The 18,003-nt window shown below is 48.7% G+C and overlaps 5 protein-coding genes across 5 annotated transcripts; 4 read left to right on the top strand and 1 right to left on the bottom strand.

Annotated features, from left to right (window-relative positions):
- Positions 1–116: 116 nt before the first annotated feature.
- Positions 117–3,380, bottom strand: COCVIDRAFT_110568 (hypothetical protein; the record flags this gene model as incomplete). Its single annotated transcript, XM_014696846.1, has 1 exon — positions 117–3,380. One exon carries the CDS (start codon positions 3,378–3,380, stop codon positions 117–119), a length of 3,264 nt encoding a protein of 1,087 aa, XP_014552332.1.
- Positions 3,381–6,667: 3,287 nt separating this feature from the next.
- Positions 6,668–8,158, top strand: COCVIDRAFT_110641 (hypothetical protein; the record flags this gene model as incomplete). The annotated part of the gene is made up of 1 exon (XM_014696845.1): positions 6,668–8,158. The coding sequence occupies one exon, from the start codon at positions 6,668–6,670 to the stop codon at positions 8,156–8,158; it is 1,491 nt and encodes a 496-aa protein (XP_014552331.1).
- A 224-nt stretch (positions 8,159–8,382) lies between these two features.
- Positions 8,383–8,601, top strand: COCVIDRAFT_110576 (hypothetical protein; the record flags this gene model as incomplete). Its single annotated transcript, XM_014696844.1, has 1 exon — positions 8,383–8,601. A coding segment is annotated over one exon (219 nt), but the record flags the coding sequence as incomplete, so codon positions are not given.
- Positions 8,602–11,041: 2,440 nt separating this feature from the next.
- COCVIDRAFT_41507 (GMC oxidoreductase) lies at positions 11,042–13,164 on the top strand (the record flags this gene model as incomplete). Its single annotated transcript, XM_014696843.1, has 6 exons — positions 11,042–11,225; positions 11,293–11,326; positions 11,377–11,638; positions 11,690–11,816; positions 11,870–12,328; positions 12,380–13,164. The coding sequence occupies 6 exons, from the start codon at positions 11,042–11,044 to the stop codon at positions 13,162–13,164; spliced, it is 1,851 nt and encodes a 616-aa protein (XP_014552329.1).
- Positions 13,165–15,973: 2,809 nt separating this feature from the next.
- On the top strand, positions 15,974–16,656 carry COCVIDRAFT_110597 (hypothetical protein; the record flags this gene model as incomplete). The annotated part of the gene is made up of 3 exons (XM_014696842.1): positions 15,974–16,243; positions 16,316–16,428; positions 16,482–16,656. 3 exons carry the CDS (start codon positions 15,974–15,976, stop codon positions 16,654–16,656), a joined length of 558 nt encoding a protein of 185 aa, XP_014552328.1.
- Positions 16,657–18,003: the final 1,347 nt, after the last annotated feature.

Below are 18,003 nucleotides of genomic sequence, written 5' to 3'. Positions count from 1 at the left end.
CCAAACAAACAAAAGATACCACGGCGCTACTCGACGTAGGCATGAGCTGGCCAACTGAGCAGACAGCCTCCAAAACGGAGCGTCTAGAATACCATCATCATTCAAGCCCTTCGGAGCTACTCTATCTCCTCTACCATCATCCTCTGTCCTCCCTTCTTGCCTTCTCCCGGTTGTATCTCAAGTCCTCTTAGGTTACCTTCCAGCCCGAGATTTCCATCGAGATTTAATCCCTTTTCTCGTACTCTGTACAGCTGCTTCATTCTCAACGTCTCCAATCCCTCTACCACACTTGATGCATGATCTCGCACAAGCTCATCTGTGTCTTCATCCTTCACCCATTTGATCACTCGCTCTACTTCCTGCTGTTGCTTCAAGTTTAGTGCGACCGTATCCTCCTTCCCAGCCTCGATTGCCGCGTCAATGCCGCGTAGTAATCCCATGATAACAAGAACACCAGCACGCCGCAGCAAAGCCTTTGCATTCTCTTGCTCCATCCCGAGTATGAGCAATACCATCTGCAGCGATGCATCAATCAACGGCTGTCGCAGCACCTCGAGTCGGTGCTCCAACAGAGTTGACAGAACGCTGAGTGCAGAAGCGCGCATTCTAACATCTTCCTCGATTCCCGTTTCTTCCCACCCACTAACAATCTTGTGCAGAGCAGTGTACTCTGCTTGCTCTTGCGGGTCCGCGCCATCAGGCTCAAAAACATTCGGTATCGGACCACCCCAGGCTGCCTCGCCTTCCTCCTTCAACTTTCGCTCACTGTCTGCAACCTCATTTCGCATCAAAAGTGTCTGCGCGCGTTGCCCTCGTCGACCTGATAGCAATAGGCATGCTTCGGTAATTTGTTTTGCGCACTTATACATCATGCCATCATTCGCATGCGAGTCCCATAATGAATTGCCACCTGCAAAGGTATTGAGGACTTCACCAACCCGTAGTCTCAAGTCCAAAGCATTCCTCAGCTCCCTTTCCTTCTCGTTTGTCTGCTTCCCTCTTGCAAGTTTCAAAGATCGTTCATCGACATCCATGAATGCATCGACCAGGATCCCTACAACAGGCTTCGGTACTCGCGCTGCTAATGTGACGAGAACAGGTATTGCCGCTAGATGGACGTACGATTCGGGATCGGCCAATGAAGACGAAAGCAGGATATGTGTAAGAGATGGTATGTCGATGACTGTGAACGCAGCTGGATTCTTAAGCATCGAGTGTATAGAGTTGAGAGCCCAGGTACGGTTCGGCGGGTCCGCTGACTGAAGTTCCTCGAGGCAGGTCCTTAGTGCAGCGCGGTGTTCTGCCAGGGGATCAACTGGCACATTTGTCGCAAGTCTGGCTTTAGTGGATGGAGAGTTAGTAGTAGTGGGAGCGATGAGCTGGAAAAGGATTGTAGAAGAATTGCTAATCATGGAGGGTATGGGCGATTGCGTTTGATCGCGATATTTCGACAGATATGCCAATGATGGCAAAAGTGCAAGCAACATTTCCTTGACTGAAGGTGTCTTCTGGAAATCGGGCGACGCCACCATTGTGTTCAAGATACTCAAGGCAAATGAAACCAGGTCCTCGTTTACAGCATCATCTTCATTTTTCTCCCCTGTTGTAGCCTGCTTTTGCACAATGTTGCCAAGCATGGCGCGTTGTGACATGCGTGACTTGCTTGCGTTGGACAAGGACTTCTTATGCTCCTCGACAAAATTCTCAATCAGCTGTCCCATGAGCTCAATGATGTGTTGTGGGCTCCTCGCGAAATGCTCTTGAAACTGCCTGGCCAGAGATTCAGACAACTTCGCATCTACTAATGCTGAGAGAGGATCGCCGATGAAATCTTCGTCTGTGAGGGACTTGGCTGCTGGCTTCGCTGGTTCAAGCCACCGCTTCGTTGTACTGAGAAAGACAGAGCTTGCGACATCTCCGGGGATACTCGCTTCCGACAAGAGAGAGACTAGCAGGTTGACCCGGTTATCCAGGTCGCCAATTTGCCTAAGAACTCCCTCCATGCTTGCCGTATTGTTCTCAGACTGGCCTTTTGTGCGCCGCCGTATTTCAACACCACCTTCAGAGCCGGGTCCAAAGGTCCATATAGTGTCCCCGTCCCAAAAGATGTGACGAGCCAAGTTGTCAATCTGCTTTGCATCGCAGGCCATTTCTACATATCGTGATATGATTGATTTTGGCAGCGCTGTCCACTCTTTGTCAAGCGAGGGTCTGCGTTTAGCATAGTTGAGAAGCGCCCATAGAGGAAGCAGCATTGGAGTGACGAGACGTTTGATCAGGCCAGCGTGAGAATATGAACATGTGATATTGTTGAGTTGGCGGAGTGCTGGTTTGAGATCACCTTCTCGTACGACAACGTCAGTTTTGCTGCCCTCTTCGAAATCTGAAATTTGTGTATTTTTCGGAGAGATTGCATGGAAGATGGGCTCCACGAAGATCTTCCATCCTATAGTACCTGGTGCTCCGGTCGTCTTTTTGCTGAGTATTCCACCCGCAATGATCTGGCCTGCTGCTCGGCTCAGTTCTTTTCCTTCGCAGCCGTTCAACAGGTGGAGCAGTTGAGGTGCAAGTCTTTCTATCCAATCATTTGGTGTAATACCGCTGGGTGGAAGTATAAGCAGCTTTGATGCCTGCGTGATAGCTTCTAGTGGAATTGGAATCTGAGATTGTGGGCCTGACGCACCCTCGGGAATGTGAGAGTTCTTGGAAAGGTACGAGAGCGCTAGGAACTCAATGGTATGTCGGACGCCTTGTTGCCGAAGTGGGACCATGGACAGCTCCATTGAAATGATGGGTTTTAGCCACTCAGGGAGAGGTTGCTGTAAAAAGGATGTTAATATCGGGAGAAGCCGCGATGTTGGAATCTCAATCATTATCTTTTTATAAATAGGCGAGAACTTGGATTTGGTGTCTTCAGACGAAAAGGGCGAGAAGGACAGTTCAGCAAGTGCGGATACGATGTCCGGAAGGATCCTCTGGGAGAGCAGTGGTTGTATACCGGAGCCCTTTTGCTCTAAAATTGGGAGGAGGCCTTCGATTACTACGGCCAAAGCATCCATATCGTGGTCAGGTGATGCGGTTACAATCGCAGTCAGGACCGAGCGTGGGCGCTGGCTAAAAGCCACTCCTGGCGATAACCGTGGTATGACACCAAGAAGGATGATGAGATCCAGGAGACCGTATACCACTCCTGCAAGAGACGCGTCATAAGGGGCGTTTGGGTCTGCGACTAGATCGGCAGCATTGATGTCTTGTAGGTGGGAAAGAGATTGCTGGATGAGCGAAGAGGTAGGCACATTGCCACTGTATTTGCGGCTTTTTTCAACGAATGGGCCGATGAAGTTGGCAGCGGAATCTACCGCGTCCTCGATTGCTCCCATGGTGAGTGGTTTCGCTTCGAGTCGACTGGTTGTAGTGCCAGCGCCACTTACTGGCGACGAGCTATCTTATGGCTGTCGCACCGGGTGTAATTTTTGATAATCTTGTCAGATAAATTTCTCTTGCAACCGCGGGATACCTGGTTTTATTTTGCACTTTGGACAGCAATTTTCAGCGTATGTGATTACAATGCAAAGATTGGTGAGCAGTCTCGGACGGTGATAGCAATGATTAGTAAGGGAAGAAAGTACGTAGTAGTCACGTGCTAACGCCGCTTTGACGCGACCTCTTGGCATTGAGCAACGCGTCGTTCTCCTTTGTCCAGCGGGGTACCATTCTAACAACCAACACCTCAACTGCTCCATCACTACATGGCGTCCGTCTTCAATCAAAAGGCTGCTACACTCTATTGGAACACGACCGGACTTGGATTCTTACACACGCTCTTCAACCAGATCTGACCATGTCGATGATAGCGGGACGGCCGCGTAACGCCCTTCTCTGACCCGATTCCTTCTCTCAACTTGCAAGTACCACGCATGCCACTTTCCCCATAGTTCCCGACGCCTGTCTTCCATTTGGAATGCGGTTCGTCCGCGCCTCACCTACTTGCGCAATCGACACTCACCCGAGCCTCTTGGCATGGTCTCAGTGGGTTGCTTGCATGTCGGCTTGCGCGCCTCGCTGTTAGCATCGAGGTTGTGGGTGAGGGAGGTAGGCTCGGATCTTAACCCTATCCATCTATTGGCATTCGTTCCAGCCTTTTTGTTGGACGAAGAGCATCGCGGTCATGTCGCCGACCTTCCAATTAGCCCCTGCTAGACAGCTCACTTATGGACTAGTCAGGCTCGGCGCAAAAGGAAGAGTCGAGGTACGGGGGCGAACAGCTCAAAATGAGATGGCATGTGCCTGTCGGGGTATTAAAGTTCTCATTCGAGAACCACGTCGGTATCTCATCCGTGCAACAGACTCTGGTCACAACAGATAGCTTCACGATGAAACAGCAATGGCAAGAGAAAGAGTAGTGATGGGAGATGTCCGTCACCCCGGCTGGGGACTGACGCTGGACTCTTGAATTCCGCTAGCACATGGGCTGCTCGTTTCTAAGACTCGTACCGAAGTTGCCACGCCAGGTCCCGACAATCACAACGTCCCCATCACGCATCAAGCAAGGAGCGAATAGGCAGAAGAAGAGCGCGGTTTGACTTTTGTCGAGCCTGACACACAGATGTATCAACCTGTTCTGGCTTCGGTCGGCGCTGAGATCCACTCGTCGGAAAGGCGAAAGCCCAGCGAGGTCTCTACGTCTCAGGCAGATATCATCACCATTGGCGAACCGCCCCGCTCCGGATCTGATGCCTTGCAGTTCATGTCTGATTGTCTTATGGATGGACGAGTGTTGGACCAGGTTTGCAACGCTTGCACTGTGCGATAACTTGGATCGAGCAGGCTAGTAGTGTTTAGCGATGAAGATGTTCGTGCATCTCTCCTACAGGGATGAAAATCCCGATCATTTCTCTACCCTCTCACACTGTGTGCAACATCACGGAGCCTGTGTCACGATGCAAGTCACTAGACACTAGTCGCTCAACAGCGATATCTGACCAGTCGCGTTAATCGTCAACATGCATGTTTAGCGTGTGTGGGCATCGACGAGCGTGTGCCCGTTTGGTCGAACAGTGCTTTTGCCCGTTACGATCAGAAATACGGTTTTTGAGGATGTCCTTTGTCCGTATTGTAATGCCCTTCGTCACCAGTCGAATGGAAGCGTAGTGGCAACAAAGACTAGTCTCCGAGAGTCATGCAATCACAAACAGAGAGAAGCTTCCTGGCATAACAACCAGCGAAGATTGAGTCAAGAGAAGGCAGTTTCATGGCCGTTGTGTTATTCGATTAGGATTTTCTGATCGGCGAGTTTTGAATCATGAGGAAGATGGTCCTGCTGCAATGGAGCGAACCCAGCAGCCTTGAAGACGTGACGGCGTCTTCCCTGGAAGCACCATGGCTCTTGCGCTTTTTGTTTCGTGGGATGTATATCGAATTCCATTGTGTGTTATGAGACTAATCTCAAGGCGACTAAGCGAAGAGAATGTCAACTGGTTATAGCAAAGCCGCGGGACACCGGAAGCCACATTGCATCACTTCTCATATCAGACTTCAGAGACGGGACCTCTCAAGAGTGAGGCTCAAGGTCTAGACCTGTCCGTCCCTGTCGTCTGGAGCAGCCTTGCAGGTCCCTTCGTTCTACCGACTTTGCTTTCTGGTCATCCTGTCACTCTCTTTCGCGATGTTGTCAAGTTTCTGCATGGGGCGGAACAGCGATACACCTTTCAAGGCGAAACTCAGCATAGCTATTGGTGTGGAAATAGAAGTGCGTAGTGAGGGGTATTGTGGGTGGTTCATTTGGCTGTCTTTCGAGACGGCCACTCTTTTTCACATAAGTCACCGATTTCCGGGAGCAAATACTACGCTAACCGTTGCAGGCTGAGGAACATGCGACTCCGTGTTCAGCTCCTCGTATTTCTGCAGACACCTGCAGCGGGTATACCCATTTCTTATGAGCGTCTGCAGCCAAGCGAGCTAGCACATATTAAGCCGGTGGAGCAACATTGCAAATGCAGAATACCAAGACGACTAGACATCTCATGCGACCCTTGGCCATCTGCTTTTGCTCTTTTTTCTTTCCAGTCTTCCAGATCTGTCTACAAGCAATCGATTCCAGGTTTTCAGCCACTGCTACCTCCGGCTTTCTCAACCTCTTACGAATACGAAAACCTGCTTTGAATGCTATCGCTCGGGCTTGGATATTCTGCAAAGACAACTAGATTAGTGCACCTGATCAATCTCACGATATGACGGTACTCAAGTTCTGCCAATAGGAGGAGTGACGATTGGGATTGCGACAAAACGAGGATAGTTTCCCACTGCCCAACAATATTGGCACCACTGTATAGTACAAGTTGTTCAATCTAGGTCCAAGCCACATTCAATGAACTGGTGCAGCTGTGCGTTCACGAAAACTCGATGACGAAGAAACCCCATGGTAGCCACGATGATCGGAATCTTCTAAGTTAGTCACTTGAATCCTACACAGCTTGTCTCACGGTCCTCACGTTCATCATGGGCTATCTGGGTTGCCATTGACGTACGAGGATCACTTGCAGCATGGTTCATCATGACGAAGTTTGGCCGATGTCATTGAGTCATGACAACTCAGAACATTATAAGGTCATCGTGAGACATGAAGCAGTGACGACCTACTGAACAGGATCACTACTTCTGTATCAAAATGTTGTTATACATAGTATACGTTTCTTGTGCTTTTTTGCTGCCATTCTTTGTTCGAGCCGATACCTGCTCTACCATTACGGATCTTGGGGGCATCGATGTCAAATACTCTCTCGATTTAGCTTACATTGAAGAGCAGACGCAATACTGGTCGACGTCATGCTCGGCGCTTCTCCCTTCGTGCATCATTTTCCCCAAGACGGTAGAAGAGGTCTCGACAGTGATGAAGGTGCTTGCTAACACTACGGAGCCTTTCGCCATCAAGTCTGGAGGGCACAACCCGAACAACGGCTGGAGCAGTGTTGCCGGGGGACCCCTGATCTCCATGGATCGTTTTGACCAGGCCGTTTTGGATAGCAGCACTGGTATTGTCGACGTAGGTCCGGGCAATCGGCTAGACAGTATTTCTGCCAAGTTACAAGGCTCTGGGTGGACGTTTGTTGGCGGACGAATTGGCAACACTGGAGTTGGTGGTTTGGTCCTTGGCGGGGGACTTAGCTACATGTCGACACAATATGGATGGGCGGCTTCAAGTGTTCTAGAATACGAAATCGTTTTTGCAAACGGCACGATTGGTTACATCCGGAAAGACAACAACCCCGATCTGTTCATCGCACTCAAAGGAGGTGGCAACAACTTTGGTGTCGTAACAAACTACAAGTTACAAGCCCGCCGCCAGGGCAACGTATGGGGTGGCAATCTTGTTTACTTACGTACACCGAAGAAGGATGCAGAGCTACTTCAAGCTGTACGTGATTGGACCGAGTACAATGAGGACGACAAGGCAGCTGTCATTGTCACTGCTGAACGCACTAATGTCAACATCATCGACTCATGGATTATATTCTTATTCTACGACGGCGCAACACCACCACCGGGACTTTTCAAAAACTTCACCGATGTCAACCCTCTTCTTGACACAACACGTACGCGAACATATGCCGACTTGATGGCGTTTAGTAATTGGGTTGTACTCAAGGGTAGTGTTGTTGATATCGCCACTGAAACCATACCCATTCCTTCTCGCGCCAATGCAGTCGAGATCATGGAGGGTCTTCATAACCATTGGCGCAACATCTCTGGAACAACGCTCCTTGTGCCAGGCATAGTCGCATCCATCGCATGGCAGCCTTTCCCTAAACGCATCGCGCAAAAGGCTCGAGAGCTTACTCCTGACCTGATCGATGCCGACGCAAGCGTTGACCGTATCATTATCGAAATGAATTACGCCTTTACGCCCAAAACGCTGTATGACAGCATGGCTGACACTATGGAAGCCACGTACACGGGCATTCGCAATAGAGTGTTGGCATGGCAAGCAGATGGAAAGTTGCCAGACGCTTATTTACCTGTTTTTATGAACTATGGATTCTATCGCCAAGATTACTTTGGCAGGTTGAGGCCGCAGAGTCGTGCGCTGGCGAAGAGGGTTGCGGATGCTGTCGATCCAAAAGGTTTGTTCCGGTCGCGAACCGGAGGGTGGAAGCCTTGATATAGGGCGCATTGGAATGGAGAGCGTTTTCTGATCGTGAGTTGGGTACTACGTCATGTACTGATGTGTGTAGAGGCGAGTCAACAAAATGATTAGTGCTGTAGTATCAAGCTGAAACTGCAAAACATCTTGAGCTCTTCAATATTTGTTCTTGATTAACAACCCACCGCACCGGACGTGATACATAACGACCAGGTACTTGGGAAAGTACAGATAAGACAGGCCTGTTGAAGTCATCTTTGGCAGGCTGCGCACCGACCCCACCATGCTGGGTTCCATTGGGCTTTCTGGTGACCGCGAACTCTAAACCAAAGACTCGCTCCTTGTCATATTCAACTTTGTGGGATATCTACGTAGTACTCGTTGATTCGTGTATTAGATCGACTGACAAAACCGCGGTTCGGTTAGAGAAACTTCCAGACCGCGTTCGAACACGAGCATGATGACATGCAGCAAGGGAAACGATTCGGCAGTTGAGAAGGCACTAGCAATCAAACCTAAATATTGCGCGCAGTAGTTGATTGACATAGCCACACGGCTGGGTGCTTAATATTTCTCAGTCCTGTCCGAAATAACACCGTTCGCTAGCCAAGTGTTGAAACGGAGTTGTGCCTGTTTCAGGTGAAATGTTGTAAGGCCATTTGCGTCATCGCTTCAACCAGATGCGCGGCTAGTACCAATGCTGGAGTACATACTTACATGAAGGGATGTATACTACATGTACACGCGTGATCAGCCAATGCAGTGAGGATGAGGCCCCACTTGGATTTTCTTCGTACAAGGTACTCGGAGAAAATATGTGTAGACGATTAAGATGTGGGGAATCGAAGCTCTGAGCGCCTGACCAGGACTGGCGATGCATCCACAGTTGGAAGGGGACAAAGCATGAAGATTTGGGCATCGTGCACAAAAAGAAGCTGATTACTCTTTGCCCCGCTATCTACGTGAATCTCTGCAATGTGCCTGACAATGTTTCTTACTGTGGCGGCATGTACCCGGGTCAGCAACTGGGATGAAACCACAGACGACCATGTCTGAGAACACGAAAGTCTTTTTTAAGGTGCCACAACTTGAGGTGAGCAGGTTCGACCAGGTCATAAGATATCAACGTCACTTGCTTATCCAACGGCATCCAGTCGACACAGTCCACGAGTGAGAAACGAACAAAGTTTCTCAAGGACAAATCAACGGACGATTGATGGCTCTCCTGGCAGACTCATTATCTTGAATACCATAATCGCTAACACGTAAGGGGACACTATGAACAGCTGACATTCGACTCGCGTACTCAGTGCGTCATAAGTCGAGCGTGGTGGCGTTATCTCCAGGATCTCGTAAACGGCAACGGGAACTAGAACAAGTCGCGCGCATCTAAACGCCCTGCGCCCTCCGCATGCTCGGGCTATCGGCCACGAGGGTCGATACTTAAATTTCCCCACATCTTTCGGACATGCGCTAGCGCCATTTCGGCCATTAGCCTTTTTTCGTGTGCTTCAGAGATGACGCATTCCTTTCGCGTCGTAGTGCTTACATCAATATAAACATCCAGCGAAAATACTATAGCATAAACGGGCATCCGCAGGAGTTTTGGGAGGATGCCGAACATCTCGCTTAAAAGATGCTTTCGATGATTTGTCGAAAAGGAGTAACATGGCCGCCACGGGTGAATTTGCAAAGTTTACGTTTGCACGGTAACCACAATAATCCCTCAGCGTCTCGGTCTTGTGTCTTCAATCAACCCCAGATAACGGTGTTCTGCTATCGAGCAGTATATGGCGCAATGTCGGCACTTCTTCTTATTCGGCAGCGTGTCGGGAGAAAATAAACAATGGAGACGGTAAACTTGGCGATACACGACCAAGTACCCATGACCAGGATACGTGTCTGCACGCAGGCAGTTTGACTCTTCCCCTTGTACCTCGTCATCCCACACTCATCCCATAAACAAAGCTCGTTCCACCTACTTATGAGTAAGTTGTGTAATCGACACTCAAAGGTCGGCTGGATATATTGCTTAATGCTTAGTTGTTAGCCATCTTGTATGTTCCGGTATTTGCTTAGTGTTATTGCGTTATATGTAAGAAGATTTGTAGTCGAGAGCTCGGACATGATAGCGACCTCATACGTAGTATGAGTACCTAATGGGGGCTATGTCGAGTGTCCTTCAACTGTCGTAATCACCTTGGTAAGCATTATCAATACTGGTGTCTTGGACTTCATCGCGGGTCTTCCCGGCTTTTAAGCTAATGTTGCCACTCCCCATGTACGTATCCTCTGGGCTGTGTATTGCCGCATTGTCTGCACGCGAAGCGGTCTGTGCTTGATCTGTGGCTTCCATCCATCTCTAGTCTGCTGTTGAACCTTTTGCGTCATTTGTCGCTTGTTCTCGTCGGGTTAAACGAAGGCTGATATAAGTGAAGACTACATGGGGTTTCATTAATTTAGCCGCCATGGCGTGCTGGGAAAGGGGAAAAACATGGAGAAGACCTCATTGCGGGGTGTGGACAAGAAGGAATCGCCATTAGCGAGGGGCGCGGGTAATCGTTGGATCATTCCGTGTTACTGAAATTTCCCATTGTGGTAAACATCCTTGCTTTATGCAGCGGGAAAGTAGCCTGTTGGTGAGGAAAAGGGGTCCACATGCGCCGCCTTCACACGCGCATGATGTTCGCTGGAATGGCTCCGACAATATTTATGCGAAACTAGCCAGGTTGCGCGCAGGTACCGGCCAACTGAGTTAAACATCGGCAATTGTAGGTGAACCGCACAGCCATGTAGTCGTCATGTTCTTAGCATTCTCTTCAGTGTACATAATGGGGTTCTAGGTGCGTACAAACGTTGTCATTCAACTGTCAATTCGCTCTTTTTGCGCACGTTCTCATCATGCCTTCGCCGCTCAGCATCGGACTGACGGTCGCACTTTCTGCGACTGGTGTTCTCGCACATCCACTTTTCAACGGCAAGCTCATTTCCAGGGCAGAGGATCTTCTTCCCGAATATGATTATGTTGTTGTAGGCGCCGGTGCGTCGGGCCTTACCGTTGCCAATCGACTATCCGAAGATCAGAGTATGTCACTCTCCTAACAAATATGAGATATTCTTGATAGTAGGTGATTAACGCTGCTCTGCAATAGATGTAAAAGTGTTGATTATCGAGGCCGGCCAATTGTAGGTTGACCAAACCCGTATCGCCAGCGACACGCTAACCCAACCGCTAGCGACCAAGACGAGCCTTTCGTGACGATTCCAGGCCTTGCTGGTGGCGCCGTCGGAACCAAATATGATTGGAACCTCACGTACAGCGCAAATCCCCAGGTCAATAATCGCTCTGTTCCTATTCCTCTAGGCAAAGTCGTTGGCGGATCGACTAAGCTTAACCGCATGGTCTTCGATCGTGGTTCGCAATCTGATTACGATACATGGGAGGCCTTGGGAAACAAAGGATGGAACTTCCAAAGCATCCTGTCTGGTTTCATCAAGGTATATATTGTTTTGCTAGCAGCCTCATTGATGACTCTAACTGGTTGTCAGTCAGAGACGTTTACACCACCAACGGCCGCAATCCAGGCAGAATACAACATCAAGTATAACCCCAACAACTACGGCACCAAGGGTTACATCCAATCGACTTTCTCTCCCTTTTTCTGGCCCACCACCAGTAAGTTCTGCAAGTGAAAATGGATTGCCTGACTTCTATTAACACGTACCAAGAAAATTTCGTCAACGCTGCGAAAGCACTTGGCATTCCGATCAATGACCAAGCTACAGGAAAGGCATTTGGTGGTTACTTCTGCCCGCACAACCTGGACTCCAAGACCGCGACGCGTTCTTCAGCAGAAGAAGCCTACTATGCATCTGCACAGAAGCGCTCCAATTTCCACCTTCTACCCAGCCACCAGGTGATGCAAATACTCACAAAGAAGGTAAACGGTGTGCCCAAAGTGACTGGCGTTAAGTTTGCCGCTTCCGCTGGTGCGGCAAGCCAACAAACAAAAGTTAACAAAGAGGCTATCCTTGCCGCTGGGACACTGCACACACCTCAGTTGTTGCAATTGTCCGGTATTGGCGACCCTTCTCACCTTGCTTCTATCAATGTATCAACTGTTGTGGACCTCCCCGCGGTTGGACATAACCTCCACGACCACGTGTCCCTTTTCGTGCTCAACCAATGTAAGCAAAGCATTTCTTTCCTTGACAGATCTAATGCTGATGAGTATAAAGTAAACACGACGATTCCTACTGCCGGTGCTCTGCAATCAAACGCTACGTTCGCTGCTGAAGCTCGGAAGCAGTACGACGACTCAAGATCTGGTCCTTTGACTAGCCCAACTGGAGACTTTCTTCTCTTCCTTCCTCTCTCAACTTACTCCAACGCCACAAAAGCCATCCTATCCCAAGCTATTGCAGCTGGACCATCTGCCTCACTTCCAAAGGATGTTCCCGCCGAAGTCGCGCGCGGTTACGAAGCACAGTTTGCAGCTCTTAACAAGAAGCTCGAGGCTACAGATGCAGCCTTCCTAGAGATCATCTGGGCAGACGGTCCTGCGGTAGTTGGGCTACAGCATCCGTACTCGCGTGGGCATGTCAAGGCGGCTTCTTCCAGCATCTTCGACGCTCCTATCGCCGATGTGGGCTTCCTGCGAAATGAAGTGGATATCACTCTCCTACGTGAAGGCCTCCGTTTTGCCCGGAAGCTCTACGCTACACCGGCAATCGCGTCGCTCAACCCAACTGAAATTATTCCCGGTCCAAGCGTCTCAGAAGACAAGGATATTGACTCTTGGATCCGCGGCGCTGCATCAACGCTATTCCACCCTGCAGGCACATGCAAAATGGGTCCCAGAGATCAAGGAGGTGTCGTAGATCAGCATCTTCATGTGTACGGCGTGCAAGGCTTGAGAGTCGTAGATGCGAGCGCCATACCCATGTTGCCAGCTGCCCACACTATGACTACCGTTTATTCAATTGCCGAAAAAGCTGCTGGCATAATCAAAGCAGGCTTCTAAACGGGTACATTGGTAGATATACATCGCAACCAGGCCGGAAAGCTTAGCGCGCTCGATTAACTGCATTTCTTTGTAAATATAAACATGTAACAGTCCTCTCAAGGGATGATGTTATGGACTTCCTACAGTAGTGCAGATTTAGAGCTATTGTCCTATTTCCAAGTTCTTCTCCGTTTTATTGAAAGTGTTTGGCCTAATGGTAACATCGATGAATGATGCCCTGCGCCAATACGAACATGTAGACCGCTGAGGGATGCGTGCTCCAGCAAGACATGACAGGTGTGATCTTATGTCCACAAGACATGGCCTGTGAGCCTCCCCATGAGGCTCTTATTATCGCTGTGAGAGTAATTTTGGGAGCTGCTCAACGCTTGTTCGAGTAGCAGGATGGTTGCATATCTTCGAAAAATCTTCCAATGACTCCGTGAGTGTGTCAGGGTTGGGCTTTGAAGATGTTCAATACCTTGTTCGTGGGATTTAGTGACCTGAGTCAGCGCTATCATATGTGTGCTATCAGACACAGTATGATCACTGGATTTCCTTGCCCGTCTAGACTTCTTGCGTGGACTTCACGAGGGGTATCATATGAATACTCAACGCGTCACACCTGAATCAAACATGCGCGATGACTTTAGAATTCAGTTTAAGAGAAAATTCACCCGTTGTAAATTTCTTCCTAGAATCTCTCCACCTGGCCGAATATGAAGTTTAGTTATACAGCTAACAAATTTGCACACAATAAATTTGAGGGCAGTGGAGCAAGACATGCGTCCAAGCATACAATCTCTGGAAACTTGTTATTTAGAGGCACCATAATGGAGAGGACTGCGATGGAATCTCTGCGATGAATGCGTTATCGAAGATAGCGAAGCTACAGTCCTCGCGAGGCGTATGCGAGTGCTCCATAACTATGGGCTTGATATATGTCTTATGCACCAATTTGACTACATTTTGATTTGATTATAGACACCCGGGAGAGATGGTTCAGTCAAGGACTTGGCCGTTGTAGTGTCCAGTTGCTATGGGTGATAGCATTGCACATGCAGAGCATCCTCGAGCTTCGAGATTCAAGCGATTGAACTCATGATAGTCCGGCCAGGAATGGATCTTATGCGCTGGAATAGTACTGCGCATGATGCCTGTGAAACGTTGCTGTGAACGGAGTGCGGTTATTTCGATGCATCGACTGAAGAGTCACGAACAAAGACCTACTCAGCTTCAGAGGCTTTGTCTGTACGCTGACAAATTAAAGCGGTTGTGTCATCGTACTTGGTGCGAAAATGCGGATGTCACTGGAGGGTGGGATAAGTCGTATCGGCGCGGGCCGATCTTATTTTCCCCACCCCCATGATTCATCCTTCACCGTGTGAGGCCGATTGGCCCAGAGTTTCTTACCATTCGAATTGTATTGTGTGAGGAGCCAATCGGAGTTGACGTGAGGTTATGAACTTGATTGAAAGCTATTGAAATACAATACGTTATAGGTCGATTTAACAATGTTGGAAATTTCATCTACCGTGCATGGCCACTGCTGCATTGGCAAGAAACGACCATTTTACAAAAGCATCGGCGGATACGCAAAAAGCTTATGAAATTCTGTATTTGGACACTAACGATTTTGGGTCTGATGTTTCATCATTTTTCCACTTTCATGTTCGTGGTTGTCATCTTCCCAACTTCTTACTACCCTTGCCCCTGTGTTTATTAGAGCATTTCGAAACAAGCACTTGTGGAAAGCAAGAAGAAGAATTGGTAGAGAATTCTTAGGATTTCTTAGCCAACCTCAACTATGAGCATGTCAAGAGAGTGGGTAACGCTCATTCTCGGGGGTCAGATTATTCGTAGTATCCCAGCATGTATTAGGCATGGGGCGGTATATCACTGAAGATTTCCCATGAACATCCTATAGTACATACTCTTCTTTATCAACCTCAGTATGGTCATTCCGCATTACATTGCGCTCATGAACTACATGAGAGCAAAGATCTGCTCTATAGTAATAGACAGTTCGTAAGTGCATAAGCAAGTCCCGCATCACACATAATGATATGCAATCACATACTCCCTCCCTATCAAACAGCAAGTGTTCTTCACACCAATACGCAATACCTTAAAAATGTATCCATTAAAGAGTTATTGAGGTGTGACAGCTATTGCAAAGCAATCGGGAACGAAATTGTCCGACTCGCGCCTCGGGTATGCGCAACGTACCGTGCTAATGTACACGTGAAGGCTCCAGCGGGCCCAGACCCGCGTATGGTATTACTGTGTAGTCGAGGACAAGCTCATTGTCAGCTCTTGTCATCGTAAGGTGGCGTATATCGGGCCTTTTAAGACGGACGTCTCTTCCCTGGGCCCTCGGCGATATCTTTTAGATTGTCGGCCGTACTATGTAAGCCAAGTCCGCTGTAATGCAGAGAGTACCGAATTATGACCAGTGCGAGCTCTTCAAATTATTCCTGTTTTTTAGTATCTTGCGCGGAAGCTTGGCTGGGATATGCAAAGAAATCATCTAATGCCTTGTTGATTGGCTGTTCCTACTTGGCTTGAGATGAAATTGACTTGGCAAATGCTACTTCTAAATTTGTAATTATCCCGTCCATCGGCGAGACCTTCGTCAGCTCACCCATCCGACCGTCCCAGCGGTGAGAAGCTGTTTACAGCTAGATGATGGAAGGGTTCACCTCACAAAGTTTCCAAGTGAACAAAAGTATTTAAAGCGAGTGAAATTTACCTCAATCCGTCTCGTCCACTCCTCTCTACATCCCAAACATCCAAAAATTCTTTCACGCGAAATACTTTGCTCAAAATGCGCGCCGTTGTTCTTGCCGCTGCACTTCCAACAGCGCTAGCTTTTTGGAATGGAAACCTCTGCGGTGGCAATGGTGGCTGCATATCTTGGGGAGCTGGCCCATCAAACCACCCTTGGGTTTGCCCGGATGATAGCCGCCTGACCATGCCTCTTTACCTTGGCAACTGGCGAGATGCTGGTGCAGCAGACGTTCCAGCTGCGACCCAGGATGAATTTCCCAAGACTTGCTGGGATGGGAAATATCCTGCTCCTGGTGAGAAGCTGATGGTATGTGAAGTCCTGTCTTGGTTTTGTTAAATAACCATCATTCTATGTAATGTTAACGCTAATTGTTAATAGAAAACTACCACAAGTGGTGGTCAAACACTGTATACATGGATATCCTCGAACTGCAAAGATGGGAAGCCAGCAGCGCCAGGCGACTGTTATCACCACAACCCCAATCCGTCAGTGTAAGTTTTCATAAAGAGCCTCAACGTCCTCACGCATACTAACGGTTTCGCAGTGTCAATTTTTGCGCAATGTATGACTCGAAGGGAGGACAGTGTAAGACGAACCCGAATGCAGGAGAGTGTGAACGTTGGGGCGCTACGACTGTGCGACCACAGTGCAATTACTGGAAGCCAGGCCTTCAGGATCTCCCTGATTCGTATTACCAGGGCAAACCTGATAACTTTTAAAGATCACATTCGCGTGGTCAACTATATATACTAATCTGATGATATACCTTCCCGAGGTGTTTACGATGTTTGTGATGCCGTTGCTGGTGTTGAGTGCGAGTGTGTGAATGGAGCTTCCGCTTTGGGACACCAAGCCATCAACCTCATGTGATTCAGCGATCAGTCAAACCACACAAATTTTCAATATTTACATGGAACTTTTGATGTTCAGTCAACACTAGGGCATTACGAATTGTTGTACTCGCCTATACGTTCGGACATCCGCTTGCCAAACAAAGACCCATGGTCCACGGGCTTGGCGCACTTTCCTTTCGCTATTTTAATGCCCGTCCTCACTCTAGACATACTTTTCTTCTTCGGATAGTCCTGAATACGCTATACCAGCTAAAGCTATGCCACTTTCTTCGAAAAGATGGCAGCCTTTTACGTACCCATGCTCGGAAGCAGGTTCTGTCTACTTCTCGCTATGATGGCTGTATGTCTAATGCGAATTATAGCTCCTGCTTCTCTAGTTATGCGTGCACAACGTTTGGGCAGTGATGACATGCACGTATGAGCAAGATCTGAGCCCGTAGCCTCGCTATCCTATATTCAAACTTCGCCCCAGTGCCATGCATCGGTTTGAACTCGCAGTCAAATGAAGAACAAGCGGAACTCTTCTTATCGCACTCGAACAATAGATGAAGCAAACAGGTGAGTCCATTATCAAGATTCAGCTATGCTAACTATAGAAGTCTGCGCACGAGCAGCATCACATGTTTCCACCACCAAAGAGAAATGTCAGCTTTTTACGTGGACAGTTTTAACCACGTGATTTACAGTCATCTCTTGGAAAGGAGAAGCCTGCGTACCACCAGCTATTTTGATCTAGGAACAGCATTGGGGAGAAAGCCTTCATGGGATCACACCCTAGAGGGACCTCGACCTGTAGACCGTGTTCCATGACAGATGGCTCTATACAGGCATCAGCACACAAAGGAAAGAGGGAGACTTACCTGTAATGACGAGGAAGAAGAAAGGTTGTGGAAGAGGGGGAGAGGAGGGCACTAAATATCATAGTGATGGGCCGGGGCTTGCGATCACGACAACGATACGTGCCTTCGTGCTCTCAACCCAGGGAAGCCACTGCAGTGTGTCCCTTGGATGTTATCAACCGCTTGGGGAGGAGCCTCCTCCCAACTGTCCATGCAACCGGACACTCTTGTTCATTTGTCGCGGGGCAAACGCCACCTACTTTCCCCTTTCTCAACACTTACCAGCATGTGATTAAGTTGAAGGGAAGGATCATCCAAGATACAGCGCAAGATATTACAGTCCAACCCTTCGACTACCTAATGAAGTCACAGA

The sequence above is a fragment of the Bipolaris victoriae genome (assembly GCF_000527765.1).
Source record: "Bipolaris victoriae FI3 unplaced genomic scaffold scaffold_112, whole genome shotgun sequence".
Classification (NCBI taxonomy): domain Eukaryota; kingdom Fungi; phylum Ascomycota; class Dothideomycetes; order Pleosporales; family Pleosporaceae; genus Bipolaris; species Bipolaris victoriae.
The sequence above is the reverse complement of the archived record's forward strand: the minus strand, read 5'-3'. Positions and strand labels throughout refer to the sequence as shown.